The sequence below is a fragment of the Ambystoma mexicanum genome, chromosome 10 (assembly GCF_040938575.1).
Source record: "Ambystoma mexicanum isolate Mex_15411 chromosome 10, UKY_AmexF1_1, whole genome shotgun sequence".
Lineage (NCBI taxonomy): Eukaryota > Metazoa > Chordata > Amphibia > Caudata > Ambystomatidae > Ambystoma > Ambystoma mexicanum.
Genome location: NC_090932.1, coordinates 1,304,941,910 through 1,304,959,584, shown reverse-complemented (window position 1 = coordinate 1,304,959,584; position 17,675 = coordinate 1,304,941,910). Strand labels below are relative to the sequence as shown.

Genomic DNA, 17,675 nt, shown 5'->3' with positions numbered 1-17,675 from the left:
TTAATTGTACCTTTGTGTCAGTTTGCTTCCTCGAACTGAGACTTGAGCCTCGTTGCCATGTCCATATTGCATACCGTTAAGAAAGCTGGGCTTCCCTTTCCTGTCCTGTCCTGTCCTGTCCGGTCCGGTCGGATGCGTTAGCCTTCCCTTAGGGTCAGTTGTTGTAGATCCTGCTGAAGGTTGCACCAAAACTGCCTTAACAACAGAGGGGCTGCCAAGGCTTTCAAAATACTTTAGATGCCACCTGGCTCCCTTTCCACGTAATTTGCAAACAATTTCATGGGCGCAGTGTGAAGCCTCAAATGTTCTTTCACTTCTCCCTGAGATAGGTACTTTCTTCTATACTTTGGTAGGGGTATGGATGGGCATTAACGACTACTCACTCAACAGCTCTTCAATTTCCCAGTCAAACCAGCAATGCCTTGCATGTTTTATTATGTTTCTCCTTGGCCGCTCTTATGGTTTGTAATGCTCTGATTGTTATTATTTGATTTATTTGGAAAACCGATTAAGCCTTAAAAAAAAAAAACTCTAGAGCACCGAATCACAAGATTACCAGAGTCACCTCAAAAACTGTCTTGTAATTCAACTGGTGTCTCGATACTGCGGGAGCCAAGCAGGGGTCTTGGTACAAACAGAATCAACAAAACGAAGACTACCTTCTATTCCCAGTCAAATCATGACATGGAAGAAACCGTGGAATAGGCTTCACAGTGAAATATAGCTAAAGTACCACATGCAAAAGATCATGGAACCAGGTACCTTGAACACAGTCTAATCTATACATGTTGTGATGAAGCTCTGCTTCTTTCCTATGTGTTGTCCATCTTCCCCCACTTCACAGTCTGGATTTCCCATCATGACCCTCCTCTTTATTCTTTCCCTGTGGTGCCCTTTTCTTGCAATTTTGGTGCCCATGGCAACCCGGATAGGCTCAGCAGCTCCCTTTGGGAACTGGCTCCGATTCCACCTCTTCCTGCAGCCGCGGTGTCATCTCAGTTGCTCCAGCTCTTATGATAGGATAGTAAGAACTTGTAGCATGATCTGTATGCAAGAGGGCAGCCCATGCAGTTAAACTAATCCAGTTGTGTGTCATTCCTCCCTGCAAACTTTGTTAAAGTCTATCTTCTGGCTTTCCCGTCAGGCTGCAAATCTGATGAACCTTAGATGAAAATATTAAATAAGACAATGGAACTGCTGGACTTGCTGCCAGTTCTGCCTTTCCCAAGCTTCCATGTAGCCTGTATTCTCTTTCATAAACCATGTATGTCTTTAATCCGGACCAATCCCTGAGTGAGGAAAAGATGTTAAGATTAAGATTGTGAATTCACTGACCTGTGCCTCCATCTTCCCCGTGCCTTATTTTGAATTCCATTTCCCTCTAGTACCACTTCTTGCTTTCTGTAAGCAGGTATTAATGTTGTGGTGTTCGTTAGATGCACAAGAAAAGGGCTGTCAAGCGCCAATTGTCAAGTAAACCAGAAAAATAATAATTGCTAATTGCAATAAAGTCAAAACCTGAAGCCCAATCTAGAAAGGCATGCTAAGCAAGGGTAACTGGAAGACAAGGAGCATATGATGTGCACTTTCCATACTTGAAATTAACAAATTAATGCTATCAGTGCCCCTTTGTGAGCCTGGCTGTCTGGTACTACTAAATGCAGTGGATAAATCAAAAACATTCCATGCTTTCTACAGCTACCTGCAGATGCTGCTGGATTACCGAAGGATCAGGTCACAGATTCAAGCATATCAAAATGAAGATCAGATACAAACACTATTAGAAAATATATACCTCCTCTACCCCCTGAACGCAAAGGCATATGAGGGTATTATATATATATATATTTTTTTTTTTTTTTAATTGTTGAAATTTTAATCAAATAATTGATTTTTTTTTACAACATCTTCAGTTTGTTCTTTCTCCTTTGTAAACATCTTGCTGCTCTAGAGAGAGAGAACCTTGCGCTTCGAAGACTTTTGATGTTGAAAACTAAAGGCAAGAGGGAGCAGTAGGGAAAAAAAGTCCTAAGTGATTTCGTTTCATTCAAGTTCTAGTTTTTCCACTAGTTGTTGGAGGATCTTGAATATCCCTAGTTGCCAAGACGTTCGGTCTCCACTTATCCTTTCCCACCATGTCTCTTCATCGGTTATTGAGGATTGTCGAAGGAGATATTTCATGTAGGGAAGCCGTATCTCCATCGTACTTGGGCAAGTCAGTAATAAGTGGCGAATAGTCTTCTCTTTGTCGCAGAATCTGCAGATGTTAGTCAGAGATTGATCTCTAATGTGGCGTATTTCGTTGGTATCAAGAAGGTTTAATCTTGCTCTCATTATAAGATTTTGTGCCGATCGACTAGCTGTAATTCTGAAGTACATTTAGTTTCTTCCATATTGGAGGCAAATGAGAAGAAAGTTTGTTGTTGGAAGCTGCAGTTAGAGCGCTGATCCAGTCCATCTCTTACTTTTTTGGTTATCCTTGTTGGATTATTGATCAAATCCTCTTCTGTGCATTCAATAGATTAGTAAATCCTGGTTTTCTTTTTTCCATAGGTTAAGCATTTTGGTGCTAGACGCTTGGATTTCTTTAAAAACTAGACTGTGGAGAAAGGAACAATTTGGAAGAACGCATTTTTTGTAAAGCATTAGCGTGTTACAGTCAACTGTGCCCTGAAGAGGCAGCAAACTAAGTTCTTGACATATCAGTGCAACAGGAGTTGAGTTTGGTAGACAGAGAACCGTCTCCAAAGGTAAGCCTCCAGTTTAGGCCATAGAGCTTTGGGTGGGCATGGCATCGCCTCGGAGCCGCAGGTCATAGTAGGAACCACTTTTGATTTGTAGAATTTGCCAAATTTTCTATCTATTGCTTTCCCTTTTGTTGCCAAACTTTGGATTTTGTTGGAAAGAGAATCTTGTATGGTCAAGTCTTTTGTTGAGTTGTCTAGTTCTACGTCCAGGTATTTGAACTTCTCGACTTTTTCAATTGTTGTTTTGTCTAGGGACCAGTTGAATTTTTCCAGCTTCTTGGTAGAGCGTTTAATCAGCATAATTTTAGTCTTGTCGATGTTAATTTCTAAGTTGTTTTCAATGCAGAATTGATATAAGTTGGTGCTGGAGGCCTACAGGGGTCAGATCTAGTAGGAGAAGATCGTCAGCATATAGTAGTCTGGTGATGTTTGTTTGCGCCAGTTTAGGAGGAAAAGATCTGATCAAGACCTCCGAATGTTGATAGTCCACCATGTAGGCCAGGAAAAGTGCCGGGGCCAACGGGCAACCCTGTTTGATGCCTCTTTTTGTCTCGATTGGGGCAGATAAACATCCTTGTTGGTTTAACCTCACTTTGATGTTGGTGTCTGTGTGAAGTGCTTTGATGGGATTAAGGATGTCATTTGGACATACGAGGGAATGAAGCATTACCTGAACAGGATCCATTAATAATGAAAAGGTGTGCAGATGCATTAACCCTCGGTCACTTATAAACCAATATCAGCAGGCACTAAAATATTTTTCCTTTCAGACAGGATTGGGCCTACTGCCTGCAAACGAAGTGCATCAGTGTTAAATGTGGTCAGCTGATAAGTGAAAGTATTTTCACTTTTTGAAAGGTTCCATGACTCCAAATGAAGTCAGGTGGAAATAAGCTCAGGAGGTGGCTTTGGACTATACTTTGAGGGAAAGGTATAGAAACAAGGTAACAAAACCAATACTCGCCCTGGGAGTCACATAGAAGATTAATCGCCCCACTAATAAAGTAGAAGAATAAATCTAGGACACAAGCTAGCAAGAGAGGATTAACACATGATGCTGTTGATGGGATCTATGAACTATTGCCTACTTTTATTTGCTGACCCTGGCCAATTTAATTTTGTTTTGCCAACTTGTCTGCTTTTTATTACTGCAAAAATGGAGGGGGCGATCCCTTACCCCCCCCCACCCCCTTAAAATCCCTACCCAATATATACCCTAGCCCACTTAACATATGTAAAACAAATATTTAAAATAAAATAAATACATTTAAAAGAATTGGTAAAACTGTAGGTCGGCGAAAGTGGGATAGACCTTGTGGTGAGTGTGGACTGATCATCAGATGCAGGTTCTAACCCCGCCAAACCAATTTGTTGGATTAAGTCAGTAAAAATCACAATCTGTACACAGAATCTAACTTGATCCTCAGAACCTGCTCCCCCCACAGTGGTGTAGTGCATCTTAATGATAAAATCACAGTTTCTGTTGCCATACAGCTCTACCTTGGTATCCCCAGTGGGAGGAGGGGGGCCCAGTATTTCTCTCCAGGACTGCGTCAGTTCCATATCCTGGGTTTCCAACTGGCTCTCTCCTGCTGATGCACGTTTCCGTTTGGTGCTAATGGGAATTGCTGGCTGTATCCGCTTGGCCACACCAAAGTCTTCCATGTCTGCAACCTGCGAGGACTGGCTACTTGCTGCTGCTGTGAGGGCCGTAACCTATAAGGAAAAAAAGCATGGAAATCTTTTACACATAGCAGTAGACCGTATGCTGGTCTCTGCATCAAGGAGACACAGCCACCACTCCAGAACCAAAATCACTCACAGCCCCTAAAAAGTTAGGCACTTTTTTAAAGGGCTATTCTCATTCCATGTCTGCCCTTTATAATGCTCTCCTTGCAAGAGATGTGGCTCCTCTACCCCAGCCTCTTAACAGAGAATTCCCACTTTTTGCAGGCTTTCACCCCTCACGCTTGGTGCCAATTTTCCTTTCTCTTACAGGAGCATTTAATCCTCAAAATTCTCAGTGCTCTCAAAAAACCTCCAGCCCAACTCCCTTCAAATTCCTGCCTTCTCCGATCTTTCCACATTCTGGTTAGCTCAATTCTGCAGCCTCAATAAAATAACATTCCACTTGTGCTCCAGTTAAGACCTTTCCCCTTTCAGTCTGCAAGGAAAGGTTTTCCTTTTGCTACTTTCCTCCCATAAACATCTATGGGACACCCTTTCTTTTTGCTCTGTTTTGGCTGCTGACCTGACTTGTTGCTTTTCTCCCCTTGATTTGTGCTCATTTTCATGGGGCAACTGATCAGTCCATAAGACTCAGTGTTCAGGGACTATGCCTCCCTTAGAGAATTTCTTGTATTTTTAAGCTGCACACATCACCTTAAAGTGAAGTGTTAGGAAACATAGCCATATACCTTTTTAATTTGTAACTTTATAGTTACAATTACAATGTGTCCAGAATGGGCTGGTAGCAGCAGATATTTTTAGACATGCGTTTGACTTTTTACTTGTGCACTGTACCACATAATGCCATATGAGCGCCATCTACCCCAAAATGCCAGTGCCACTAGATTTGTGCCTGTCCTTTGGCAATGTTGAGCTTTGACATTCTTCCTTCCATCTCGGGTCAGGAATTGCCATATATGGAAAGCCCTTTTCTGGGCACAGTAGCAGTCTGCTGTTGTGTGGATGGATGTGGGGGCTGTCACAGTGCACATCTGTGTCACCGAGTGTCTGTTGCTGGGCAGAAGGTTTTCCCAGTGGCTGTCCATGATTGGACAGCTTCTGCCAGTTTGAATAGTGTAGATCCTTACCATTGGTGGACCTAGTGGCAAATCCAGCCCAAATCCTAGACAAAATGAGAACGCTTGCAGCCATTCAATTCATCCTTGCTGGAGCGAAGACGCAGCTGACCAGCATTGCCTCCAGCCAGGTCCCAGTGAAAGCCGGTGTGAGCACTAGAAACATGGGACTGCTGCGCTTGATTTGATGGTTACTGCGTTCCCTGCTGCACGTGGTGGGGTTCACTTAGGACAGTGCCCCACTCTCCTTGGCTAGAGAATTAGATTTGGGATTTGACAAATTCTTGGGGCACCTCCCCAGCCCAGCACACGAAAATCTCAACCAACCACACATCGCCTTAAAAACAACCCTTGAGGGGCGAAACACACGTCGGCTATGCAATGAAACACTTATTGCACTCTTAAAACCAAGATTTCCGACTCATTACTAGAGAGAATATACTCTCATCCTCATAGTTCCTGGCGAGACTGTGAAGTGTCTCAAACCCCAATCCTAAGAACCAGTGAAGGCCTGCTGCATGGTCCCGATTTCAAGAAGTTTCATGTCAGTGCTTCGACCCATTCACCGTTGGGAACGAGTCTTAACCCTTGCTTGAGGATCCGTGCCAGAAATGCAACTGAACCGCAAAGTGGACTGGCCAGCTCTCTTGGGCTACCTCAACTTGTGCTACATAATGCCTGCTCCTGCATTTTCAGCCTTCCAATCCCAACAGAAGCCATGCAGGGCCTGCTCCACTGTTCGCCAAACTAAGATCATCTGTGATTACCCGACCATGGCAACCCCAGTTGAATCCAGTCTTCTTCACTCCCCGGAGATCTCCCGAGTTCATCTGCTCCTCAGAAGTCTTCCTTTCATGTCAAGGGTTAGCAACTGGCCAGTCCCTGGAACCGTAACACAGGTATCGTTACCAACCAAAGCTAAATCCTGCATCTGAAAATGACCTCTGTGCCCACAAACCCCCCCCCCCCCCGACTCTCCCTCAACCGGAGCAAGCACATAAGTATGTGGGCCCAACGGATTCCGGAACCTCTGAAGTGGTCTCTGGGAAAATCAGTGTAAGAGGGCTAAGCAAAATGCCAGTTTACTTGTCCCCCCTTCTCCATAGAGTTGCATCGGCATAAAGTCCTTGCACTACCTCTCCCTTGCCTGACCTATCAGTGGTGGTCTGGTCAAGGATCACCCCCTGGATCTTCACTAGTGTGGGGAGACTCAAAGAGATATTTACCTATCTTTTCTAAACGTTTGGACCACTTATTGCAACTACTGGCATTGTTCAATCCAATTGTAAGCGTACCTTAACAGTAGATCCAGTGGAACTGGTGATTCTAGGGCGCTAGACCCCATTTTATATAGTCCATCTCACAGCTTAATTAATACTAAGTTAGGGATCTAATTCTACGATTGCTCATAAGTGTTATACCTAATTTTTTCTAATTTGATTACGTACCTGTGTTTCACTGGTTTTGAATTAACTATTTTTCTAATTCTTCACACTGACTTTCCCACACAGTTACTGGATGTATTGCTTTTGATGATGCTAACTGTTGTTTAACTGTGTTTAAGTTAAAATGTAGGGGGTTCTACTTAAAACCCCCAATTGTAGATGTGTACATGGGTTTGATAGTGACACGATAGTAACCTGAAGGTTTCGTTGATTAGTTTGTCTTTTAATGGCCTAGTAAATCATTGTATATTGGTGTACTTCTCTGTCTAACTGGAATGCTCTGCGAGTCTCATTGTAGACCTGGACCACTCTTACATCCCTACTGAGTCTAAGCCTTGCAGTCATACTACCTACTGTGAGGAATTTGGTAATGCTTCCATGGGGGATGCCTACCCTCACGTGGCCATGGTGTCGCAGATGCCTCCTGATCCGAACCCTGGGGGTGGCTTTTTTCGAGGGAGGATCACAGAGTGAGCTTGGGGGGTGAGCCTTTAAGAAGTTGAGTATGACTTGGCAGATAGCACTTGGTATTTCCCTCATCAATCCTTGGTTAATAACCAAGGCCCAACCCTCCCTCCCCCAAACATCTATGATCTATGGTAGTATGGTAGAGGAACCAATCCCAAATTACCTTTAGTACAGATCTGAAGTCTTGTTAGGGAGAATTCTCTCTTTAGGCCGAATTTCCTAACCTAGTGAGTCCCCCAGCAGCTTTGCTGGATTTCTGGAGTTTGTTTTTTTCCTCCTGCCAAGAGTGAGACTCTTTTCCTCCCACTCTTGGACATGATTATGGTATTCCTTTGACTGGTAATGTGTTTTATGGGCTATGGGGTCCTTTACTCCATAGGGTCTCATGCGTTTTTCCTATGTGTGTTACACAGCACCCTCCGTGCAGTAACACAGGGGTGTCATAACGACACCCCACCATAGACTCCATACCCTGGGACTGACTACTGTCTCCCAGGGCATGTAAATTCACCATTGGCTTTACTAGTCCCAAATTATTAACAGAAACCAGTGCAAACCATCAGATTGTGGACGTACTGGTTGGGGCAATTCGATTGCCCCGGGGTCTGTTAGTCGAGGGGGCATGTCTCCGTCCCCCCTGATCGAGTTTTGGCTGGTGGCAGTGGAAACTACTTTTTATATTCAACCGCGAATATTTTCCTATGGGATTTTCCCATTGTTCGAAGCTACCAACTTTAGTTATTTAATTCTCATAGCCTCGAACATACCGCCGGTTTATTTAATTAATATTAATTCGCCAGTTGGTATTTTTTGCCAAGACTCGATTCTAAAATGGCGTTTGTGTTCTCTTCTGTGACTCCAACCCAAGTCGAGCCTTTTGTTCCACTTTTTGGCAGGCTTCTCCACAGAAGCCTCCAAAAGTGGGGCCACTCTGTCTGGGTACCACAGAGGGTGTGGGAGGGGGTTTAGGCACCCTGGACTGAGTTACCGTGGTAACTCAAGTCGCACTCTTGTGTGATTGGCCCAAGTGGTGAGCCGGCCGGCTCACCAATTAGCATGTTTGAGTGACAGCTAGGCTGAGTGAATGGGGGTTTTCTGCATAAAAGCAGGGCTTTGGGGACTGGAACTTCAGAAGTCGCCACAGGACCTGAGAATCTGACGAGGGAGAAGCTGAGCCGACCTACCACGACGACACCACCGGTGGAGCCCTGCGGAACCGACTCACCACTTCCCGACGACAGAGAAGATCTCCCGGCTGGAGAGGCTTCTTCCCCTGACTGGTGGGCACAACCAGTTTACCTTTCTTTCTTCGCACCCCAGCCCGGTTTGTGGTCGAACTGCCCGTGTCAAGCACCCCGGCGGCCGGATAGCCACTCACCACTGAACTGCGAATCAACGGACCTCTCCTTGTACCCGAGAAACTCCGCGGCTGGTTTCTTCCTGGCAGTGCAACAGGCCCCTGTCTTCCTCCACGACGAGATCCTCTCTTCCCACGGACGAAGCACCGACTTGCACCCGCTGCCAGGAACAACTGCCCCCGCTGGAGCGTTCTCACCACTTTAAGGTACCGTGTCCGCCAGGCCTCCCTTTCTAAAGATTGCAACAAGGTAATAATAACTCCTTAACATTCTGGACTGGGCTGGCCGCCTTTGCCCTCCAACTGGTCCCTTTTCTTTGACCCAACTTCTTTTTGAACCATTACAAGACTTTTGTGCACTGCAACCGTGTGACCTTGGACACATTTCGTTTGGATCCTCTTAAAGCGGATCCGGCCTACTAACTCTGAATTCACGGTGTTACTTTGCCTTCCTCTCTTGCTATGTTCTTGTAAAAGTGTTGGGATCTGTTTTAATTTGTTCTCTGCTTTTCTCTCCCTTTTTAAAAACGAACTATTAGAGTGCCATCTACGTTAAGCGCTCACCGCTGTCTGAAAATAAGTGGGGCTTCGTGTAAGACTTGTCTAATATTCTTTTAAGGGAGTATATCTTTTAGTGACCGTGTTTTTGAATTGCTTATTATTAGTACCTGTGTGTTTTTCTAGATGTGGTTTTAAATAAATAATTATATCTCTTTTACACCAAGCCCTGGTCAGTGTTTACTTGTTCTATTGTGTGCTCTTGACCTATTGTGAATACTCTGTATACTGCCTAACTCTTCTTAAGGGAAGTCTGACTGCTCAGCCACAGCTACCAAGTGAATCTGTGTGGTACAGACTGCTACCAAGTGGGTTTACTGCCAAACACCTGTAGTCCTAAATCTTTTGCAGTGGTCCCAGAGGGAACTGCACAGGTTTCTGCCTAACAAGTCTCCCTCATCAAACCCTTACAATCCAGCCATTCCCCCACCACCCCCATGAGGAATAATAAAAAACAAGACAGAACCAACATCTCTCTCCTCTGGAGTCTGTAGTAATGTAAGGATAGAAAGCATTTCTGAAAGTTATAGCTCCCCAGTATTTCCACAGTACTATGTAACACAAAATTAATCAGACTCATGCATAAGTAACAATGAAACCCCTTTTTCTCCTTGCCCAGAATCAACTGACAGTTCTGGGAATAGGAGAATAATACAGATGTCCGAACCAAAGACCCCAGCTACGCGCTCTAGTGTTTGACTATACCCAACTGGAACAGGGAAGTTTAAAAACAGCAAGAACCATAGAGTAGAGAGACTTACTCCCAGTTTGAGCTGGGAACACAGACAGTGCAGGAGAAGACGGTGGCCCCTGTCCTGAAGTGCAGGAACACAAAGAGCACATATCATTGAGGAAGAGCAGGGGTAGCCGCTGCATGAGAAGGGGAAATGCTGTATCGAAGACAGAGGTGCAGTGGAGACGCTGGGAGCCTCGAGAGAGGTCCTTGACTCGCTGAGTGCCCAGAGGTTGGCATTCTCCATTCGAGGTCCTGAGAGAAATCAAGCGTGTAATCGCGGGGCTGCCAGCGAGGCCAGAAGGACATCTACACCCTCCAGCTTAGAAGATGGGTGTAAGCAACACACTGCAGAAGAACGAAATGGACACGAAGGAGAAAGCCAATGAGTCTTCCCGAAGCTAGTGGGGATCCTGGGGCATTCCGGCAATCGCACCAACAGTAATTTGAATCCAATATCATCGACGACTGAATACAGAGAGTAAAGTACAAACCCCAAAGAACTATGAATACCTAAAATGCAGATATGGAGGAAACCTTGAACAGACATTGCCACAAATGTAAATGAGAAACCAAGACCAATACACAGCATTGGTAATACTGAGAAACTGTAAAATACATGTGAAGTACTGGCAAGAAAGATACCGGGCAACTGAGTTATAGGAGAAGTCACATTGAAGAAAAGACTTAAAGGTTTTGTTGCACAAAGGAGTATTGTAAAACCAAGCAAGGAGCAAAAGAATTGTAAACAAGAGACTAATTTAATTTCACTTAAGAATCCAGGGGAAGGAGCAACCCTCTGGAGGCAATGGCTTCCAACTGGAGAATATTTTTGTTGGACTTATTCTTGCCATAGTTGAGAACACTTTTTGCCAGTTAGCAATTGAAGATATTTTTACTTACACATTTTGATTATTTTTGTTTGTAGTGTGAGGGTCAGGATAGGACATTTTGGACATAAGGACCACTTTTCAGTTATTGACATACTGACACAAACAGATGCTTTGTTTTTAGTTTATAGGTAGGGAAGATCCTCTTTAGCAAAGGGTCAGAGGCATTTTCCCAACCTTTTCATTTAATAAATATCTTTGGTAAAACCATGACAACCTTGTGTCTCATTTCGGACCCCTCACACTACCTTCATTGGGTTTGGCTGGATTTCAGTGTCTTTCCTTTTCACCCTAATAGGTTGGCCTCCCAGAATCCACCCTCAGTGCCAACCTAAGAGTCCCTTTTAGCTTTCCCATTCACAATACAAATGTAATCCTTCCATCATGAGCAACTTTCTGCCCTCATTACTTCCACCTCTGAAAACATTCCCTTTCTTTCCTTCCTAAAAATTTCCTTTTTGCCAATTGATTTTATTCTTCTGAGCCCGCCACATGTCCCTAGATCTCTCATTTACAATTTCTCAAAAAGGAACGATTTTCATTTCAACACCCTCATATTTTGATTTCATAAAAACGTATCCCCTAAACCACAAAGATGTCTCCTTATGCCTCCAAGCAAGAATTAGAAGATGCATTCTGAATGAAGTTCTGACTCAAACCGACAGACCTTTTTCATAGACCTTGCTAGAGTCATCTTTTGGTGCAAGCTTTACCAGTTGCTTATGTATGAACACAATACCGTCCAATCCGTTCACCTTCCCTTTCCCCTCCCGCTCAATGGTCTTCTGAGCTCACTAGTGACTAATATTCCTCTCCCATACACATTTTAACGGGTGCATTTTGAGTTTTACTCCTATTTCTCATCTTCCCCTATTCTCCCCTCTCCCACCACTTAACTCAGCAGTCTAAAAGCCTTCTTCCACACTTGACTGAGATGTCCCTCTCCGAACATTCTTGGTCTTGCTTACCCCAAACCATTCCACATTTCCTTCACACCAGCAGTTACCTCCTTTCCCTCACCTGTTTTTTTCCTTCGCTCGTGAAGAGTTCATTAATCTTCTTCTGTTTATACACATCATTCTTCTCCAAGAGCTTCTTGTGCAGCCAGTCTGGATGCCGGACCCTCGGCACAGGGTTTTTTATCTATTAAGAAACTACCATCAAAAGCTCGAAGAAATGGGAGTAACATTGTCCTAACTATGAACAGACAAAACACTACTACACACAAAAGAGACCACATGCTCCCACCCGCGTGCTGTAACAAACACTTTTTAAGAACACTTGGGTAATATTCAACCAAACCAATAATTATTCTTTAAAACATTGGAGCACAAGGCCTTTGGAGCCAGCTTCATGCTCCTCTGTCAAATTACACTTGCCTCATACTTGGCGCTGCCATAACAGCGAGTAACGTTAACTCATTTTAAGGAAAACACCAAATTAAACAGGACAGCCATAATATTTCCGAAGACATTCGTACATCGATTTAGAAACATGAAATTATGTATCTTAAACATGCACTAAAAGTCTCCCAAACATTTCTTCGGTGCTTAATGACCTTGTCCATTACAGTTCACTCTGGAGAGAACCCTGTATAATCTTCCACACAGCTTTTGGGAGAAGCGTGTGAAAGTGCCGGACCATATACGGTCAATTCCTACCCGAGATGGGAAGAAGACTGCCAACAAAAGCTATGCATCCAAGTGCAGCGCTTAAAACACAAGGCATAGACAGCCATTTTGAATATATGTTCAGCTTAAACGCATTATTGCAGTACAAATAAAGGTACACATTGGTGCACCTTTAAAAAGGGTAACAATGTTAATACTGCCACTAACCTGTTTAAGATGCATTTCAAAAGAATCAAAAACTTTTACAAAAAAGGGGACCATGCGTAACTGCAGTACTCTAAAGGTGGTCAATACTGATACACAAAAAGAAAGCTGGGAGAATATCTCAGTATTAGTAAGCTTGAGGGCTGACCAGTGCACCCCAAATGATGGAATTTGAGCAGGTGAGGGGGGGCTAAAAAGACCTCACTCTCTGCAAAAGTCTGTCAGGAGCCAAATCAGCAGATCTGCTGAGCGTTCCATTAAAGTAAATGGTGGAAAGACGCAACAAGAGAAGGCTTTGCCTCGAGCCATGGAACCTTCCTTGCCATTGTTGGAGGCAGACCCATGAGAGGGAAGAACGGTTGGAAGCAACTGTGGGAGGCATACCGTCAATCGATGGCTCTACGAATACAATTGTAGACTTACCTAAACCGCCTCTGTCTCAGCCTTTAAGGACAGAACACTGGCAATGAGCTGGGAGTGAGTCCACACACCGTCTCCCACTCTAGCAAACTTTCAAAACCCTTTCCAGCCTGATACTATACAAATGGCACTGAAATGAGAAACCCTAGCGGGCACTTAGCTGGTCTTGAGGGGTTAGGTGCTATCCTGGTCAGACATATTGGCAGGGTGGCTTGATTAGGACAATGCAAAACTGAAAAGTAATGTTGTAGGGGTTTATATAACCCAACCACAGGCATTGGTCTGGAAAACCTCCAGACCATAGTTTTTAAATCTGGCAGCACCACCCGGGATGGTCTGATCTCTGGGGCATATTGTGGATTTGATAAACTAGATGTGCCAGTATCATCCTCCCAAATGCTGTGGAAAGTGCTCAAATAAGGCATCAGTTTCTTTCCAAGATGTAGTTTGGCTTGCTTTGCAGCTGTAACCCTGCACACACACTTCTGGCTGTACTCCATGTCTCTGCCAGTTTCAAGGCACATTACATTAGGCAGAAAAAGTCTATTTAAAAGTATTAATCAAGCACAACTTGAAAGAGCAGCCTGCACTGGTTGTTCCTTTCTGCCATTTGGCATCCATTGACAAGAAAAAGCAACATTCTTTACCTGGTGAAAAACCAAAAAAGGTTTTCTTAAAGTAACCAAAAAACAGTGCGAGAGGTACAACAAAAAGATACACAGCAATTCATCTTTAGAGCACAGAAATATCATATTGTCCTGTATTCCTCGTACAAGAACAGAATTTGTTCATACGGTGGGAAGACGTTTCGTATTCAATAGGAATGAAGTTTTCAGAACCTTTCACAGCGTGTGGTGTGTTTAAGATTATACTTAGTTATTGTATTACCTTAACTAGCCTTTTTTTTAAAAATCAATCTTTATTGGTATTTAGTTGTAACAGAGCTTCTACAGCATGTAAACTTTTGGGTGTCTGCCCATCATAACGCCACAATCAAGCCATAAGTCCCTGAAGTTTTCACCCCGTACCCCTCCCCCCCCCCCAGATCCTTTGACTCGGGACACAAACGTTGCTTACAAGAACTTTGACCTTCTCAAATTCAAGATGTTGAGGAAGGTCTTCAGGAGAAACAGGCTTGTGATACGTGCCACCGGCAGTGTTGAGCGCCAGCCAGCACAATAAACCTAGCAAGGGGCATTCAGACCTAAATATGGCACCTATAAAAGCCAGGTTATGCCCATCAGTCAGCACAACATACGGACAGCCTTCCAATTTTTCATAAGGGAGGTCCTCAGTGAAGATCTGTTCATTTTGAAGGTGGCTTATACCAATGATATTCCCATCTTTTCTTAAGGCATCACTCAACACGAGGAATACCTCTTCACTGCAATATATGTAGCATGGCGACAAAAGCAGGCATTAGTGGACAACCTGGTTGCAATAAAAGTCTTTGGTTGGCAAGTGATGGTCAGTGTTCTGATTTGGTACAAAACGTCAGCTTCATTTCTAAGACTTGTGCACTAGAAAAAAAACTCCATGATGGTCCAAGTTACAGAATGTACTTCCTCTGTTGCAATGGAAAAGAATGGTTTGTAAAATAAATTGAACTTCAACACTAAGGTTTAGTAGTCTTTGAAGCCACCAAGCAAAAGGTCATGCAAGAAGGTTCCCACGGATCAGGCATCAATTTGACGTTTGGCATGTGTCCAACTCACTGGCTAAGAAAATCAATGTTGTAGGGAAAAAACTGCTGCGAAGAACTAATAAATTGGTCACAGTCATTTATCTCTTGTGAAGTTCTCGCAATTCTAATGAATCAAAAGACAAACTTGTTGAAAAGAGGCAATCACCTCTGCACCATTCTGCCAACAAACACACACGGGGAGCAAAAAGACACTACCATACTAGCACAGTTCCGCCACAGAGGAATAGTCAGGCTTCTACCTGCCTGCCACCCAGCATTGCTGCATGCGCACATTGAGAAACTCAGTTTATGGCATATTTATCAGGTTAAAACCTAAAAACTTTCTCTGCATTCAGTTATCTACTCTATCACTACAGTTTTGGATCAAACATTTCAGGTTCAATTCAGGGTTTTGGGTTATTCCAACAGATGCATTCTGGTGTATGTAGTCTATCCAAGAGGTGAAGGGCAGGAGGAGGCAAACTAAGTGTTAGGGGGGATGCTCATAAATGTGCCAATTCCTCCCATCATAGAGCCCCCCAGCTCGTTTGCTAAACTTTGGGACTTAACTTTTTAATTCTGTTTGTTTTCTGTGTTTATTTCTTTTGTTATGGAGTTTAAACAACTCCATAGGCGGCATCTTTTCATTTGTGTCACACAGCAACCTCAGTGCAGTGGCACAGGGAAGGCTTTCAGGCTTTCCCAAGGTTTAAATACCTTCTCTGGGATAAACTACCGTTTCCCAGAGTAAGTAAATTGAAATTGACTTTACTAGACTTTTTAAATTCCTAGACGCAGAACACCCTATCTTACAATAGAGTGCTGGAGGGGTTACTTAGTATCCCCTGTGTCTAGATACTCATGTATCAGTCAAATGCTACCCTTTCCTCTCAGAATGGCTGGTGGCAGTGGTTTTACACCGAACTTCCCGACCGCGAACACCGGTAGCGTTAAATCGCGGGAGCCATGTTTTTCAAGATGGCGTCCGAGCCTCCTTTGTTTAAACAAGTCCCCGTCGTCTGTTTTCGCCATTTCTTTTTGGAAAGGTCCTCCTAGAGTTTGTCTCTGCGCGCCAAACTAGGTTTGGTCCCTTTGTTCCTTTGCCGGGCTTCAGGAGTGAAGACCGCCTCTGGCGCCCGAGTGTCTGGGGTGGGCAGGAAGTGAGGGAGGTGCCCGAAACTCCCCGTGCTTAGTCTCCGAGGAGACCCAAATGCACTCTGTGGTGATTGGCTGGCGGACTGTCCGGCAAGGACAGCCACCCTGCTGGGTGAGTGACAGCTAGTCTGGAATCAATGTGAGAGAACTGAATAAAAGGCGAGTCTCTTGGCTTGGAAGGCAGAGTCGACCACTCGAACGAAAGAACCGAAGACTAGCGTGAAGAGGACGGCTGCTGCAACTCCTGAACCGTTGGTTTGCCCGGTGAAGACCTGCTGCAGGTCCAAATCGCCAAGTACATCTCGACAGAGAAGCCCTGCAAGGAAGACTTCTCTCTTTGAGTTGGTGGGACCAATCAACTCAACAGTAAGCCACCTGGATACCAATCTCGGAGCTGGTTGTATTTTCCTCAGAGTACTGCAGGAAAACCGAATAACCAGGGAGAGGGACACCAGCTTGTGTGCTTGACTACAGCTACCGAAATTGAAGATTTGCCAGTTGCCAGCTTTTTGACCAGTCTCAGTGCAGGAGTCCCCCGACATACTTCCTCTTGTCCCCACGACTGAGGCCCAGGAACAGCGAGATCTGCAGGAACTGCCAGGAACAGAGGTCATCAGCTGCATCTTTTTCTTCATTTGTAAAGGTACTGTAAAATCAGACAGAGTACTTACCTCTGGCGGTGAAAGTGCTTGAAACTTTCCCAACTCACAGGCCTAATTAGCTTGCGACCCAACATATGATTCTTCTTGCTACAAACTATTCCTAAGTCCTTTTGCAGAGACTTTTACATTTATCTACCAGAACTGCTTTATCCTATTCAAGACTTTATTTTTAGCCCATTGACTTGGTCCTAGCATACTGAATTGAATTGACTCTTCTGGTGAACTCTAAATATTTGCAATGTCTAAGAATGACGGTAACCTTTCATGTTCTAATAATTTTTGCCTTTACTCCTCTTGAAAAGTATTTCTGAAATAGTGTTGAAGTGGTATCAGGTAATATTATCCCCATATATATGGTCGCCGTAAATAATATCGCCGGGAAAAGGTTGCGGCGATATTATATGGGTGACCATATATATGGGGACAAGGGCAAAAAAAAAAAATTAAAAAAAGAAAAAAAAAGTTTGGGGGTTGCGGGGGTGTCCCCCGCATGTTCCATGCAATAATGTCACCACAAAAAACGGCCATTTTCCGGCGATATTTTTGCATGGCGAGATTTTTGTGGCGACATTATTACATGGAACCGTTGAAGTGTATTTGTGTGTGATTTATAATTACCTCCTTCTTATGAATGTTTTATAACTGACAGATAAATACATTAATAAGTATTTATCAAAGAAACCTCGAGTGTAAGTTTATTTTAACACTTGTGATTGTAGACCTCTGTGTAACATCATTACTGCTCACATTCCCCTCTTGAGATAAGCTTGGCTGCTCCTCTCCGCTACCAAAACTGTATAGTACAGACTTATACCAACGGTTGGTTTTGCTTAAACCTGTAGTCCTAGTTGTGTGTAGTGGTCCCAAAGGGTACTGCATACAAACTTTGCCTAACACTAAATGCATTTGCTTGCAGC

General features: G+C 43.9%; 1 protein-coding gene across 2 annotated transcripts in view; it reads right to left on the bottom strand.

Moving 5' to 3' along the window:
• The window catches only part of POLE (DNA polymerase epsilon, catalytic subunit), an 867,587-nt gene that overhangs the window by 433,309 nt on the left and 416,603 nt on the right, over window positions 1-17,675 (bottom strand). For both annotated transcript variants that reach the window (XM_069619327.1, XM_069619326.1), the window contains exons 29-30: window positions 12,023-12,145; window positions 4,248-4,463 (exon numbers count right to left, since the gene is read on the bottom strand). In XM_069619327.1, the coding sequence (XP_069475428.1) occupies window positions 4,248-4,463; window positions 12,023-12,145 (339 nt within the window). The remainder of the gene's footprint in view (window positions 1-4,247; window positions 4,464-12,022; window positions 12,146-17,675) is intronic.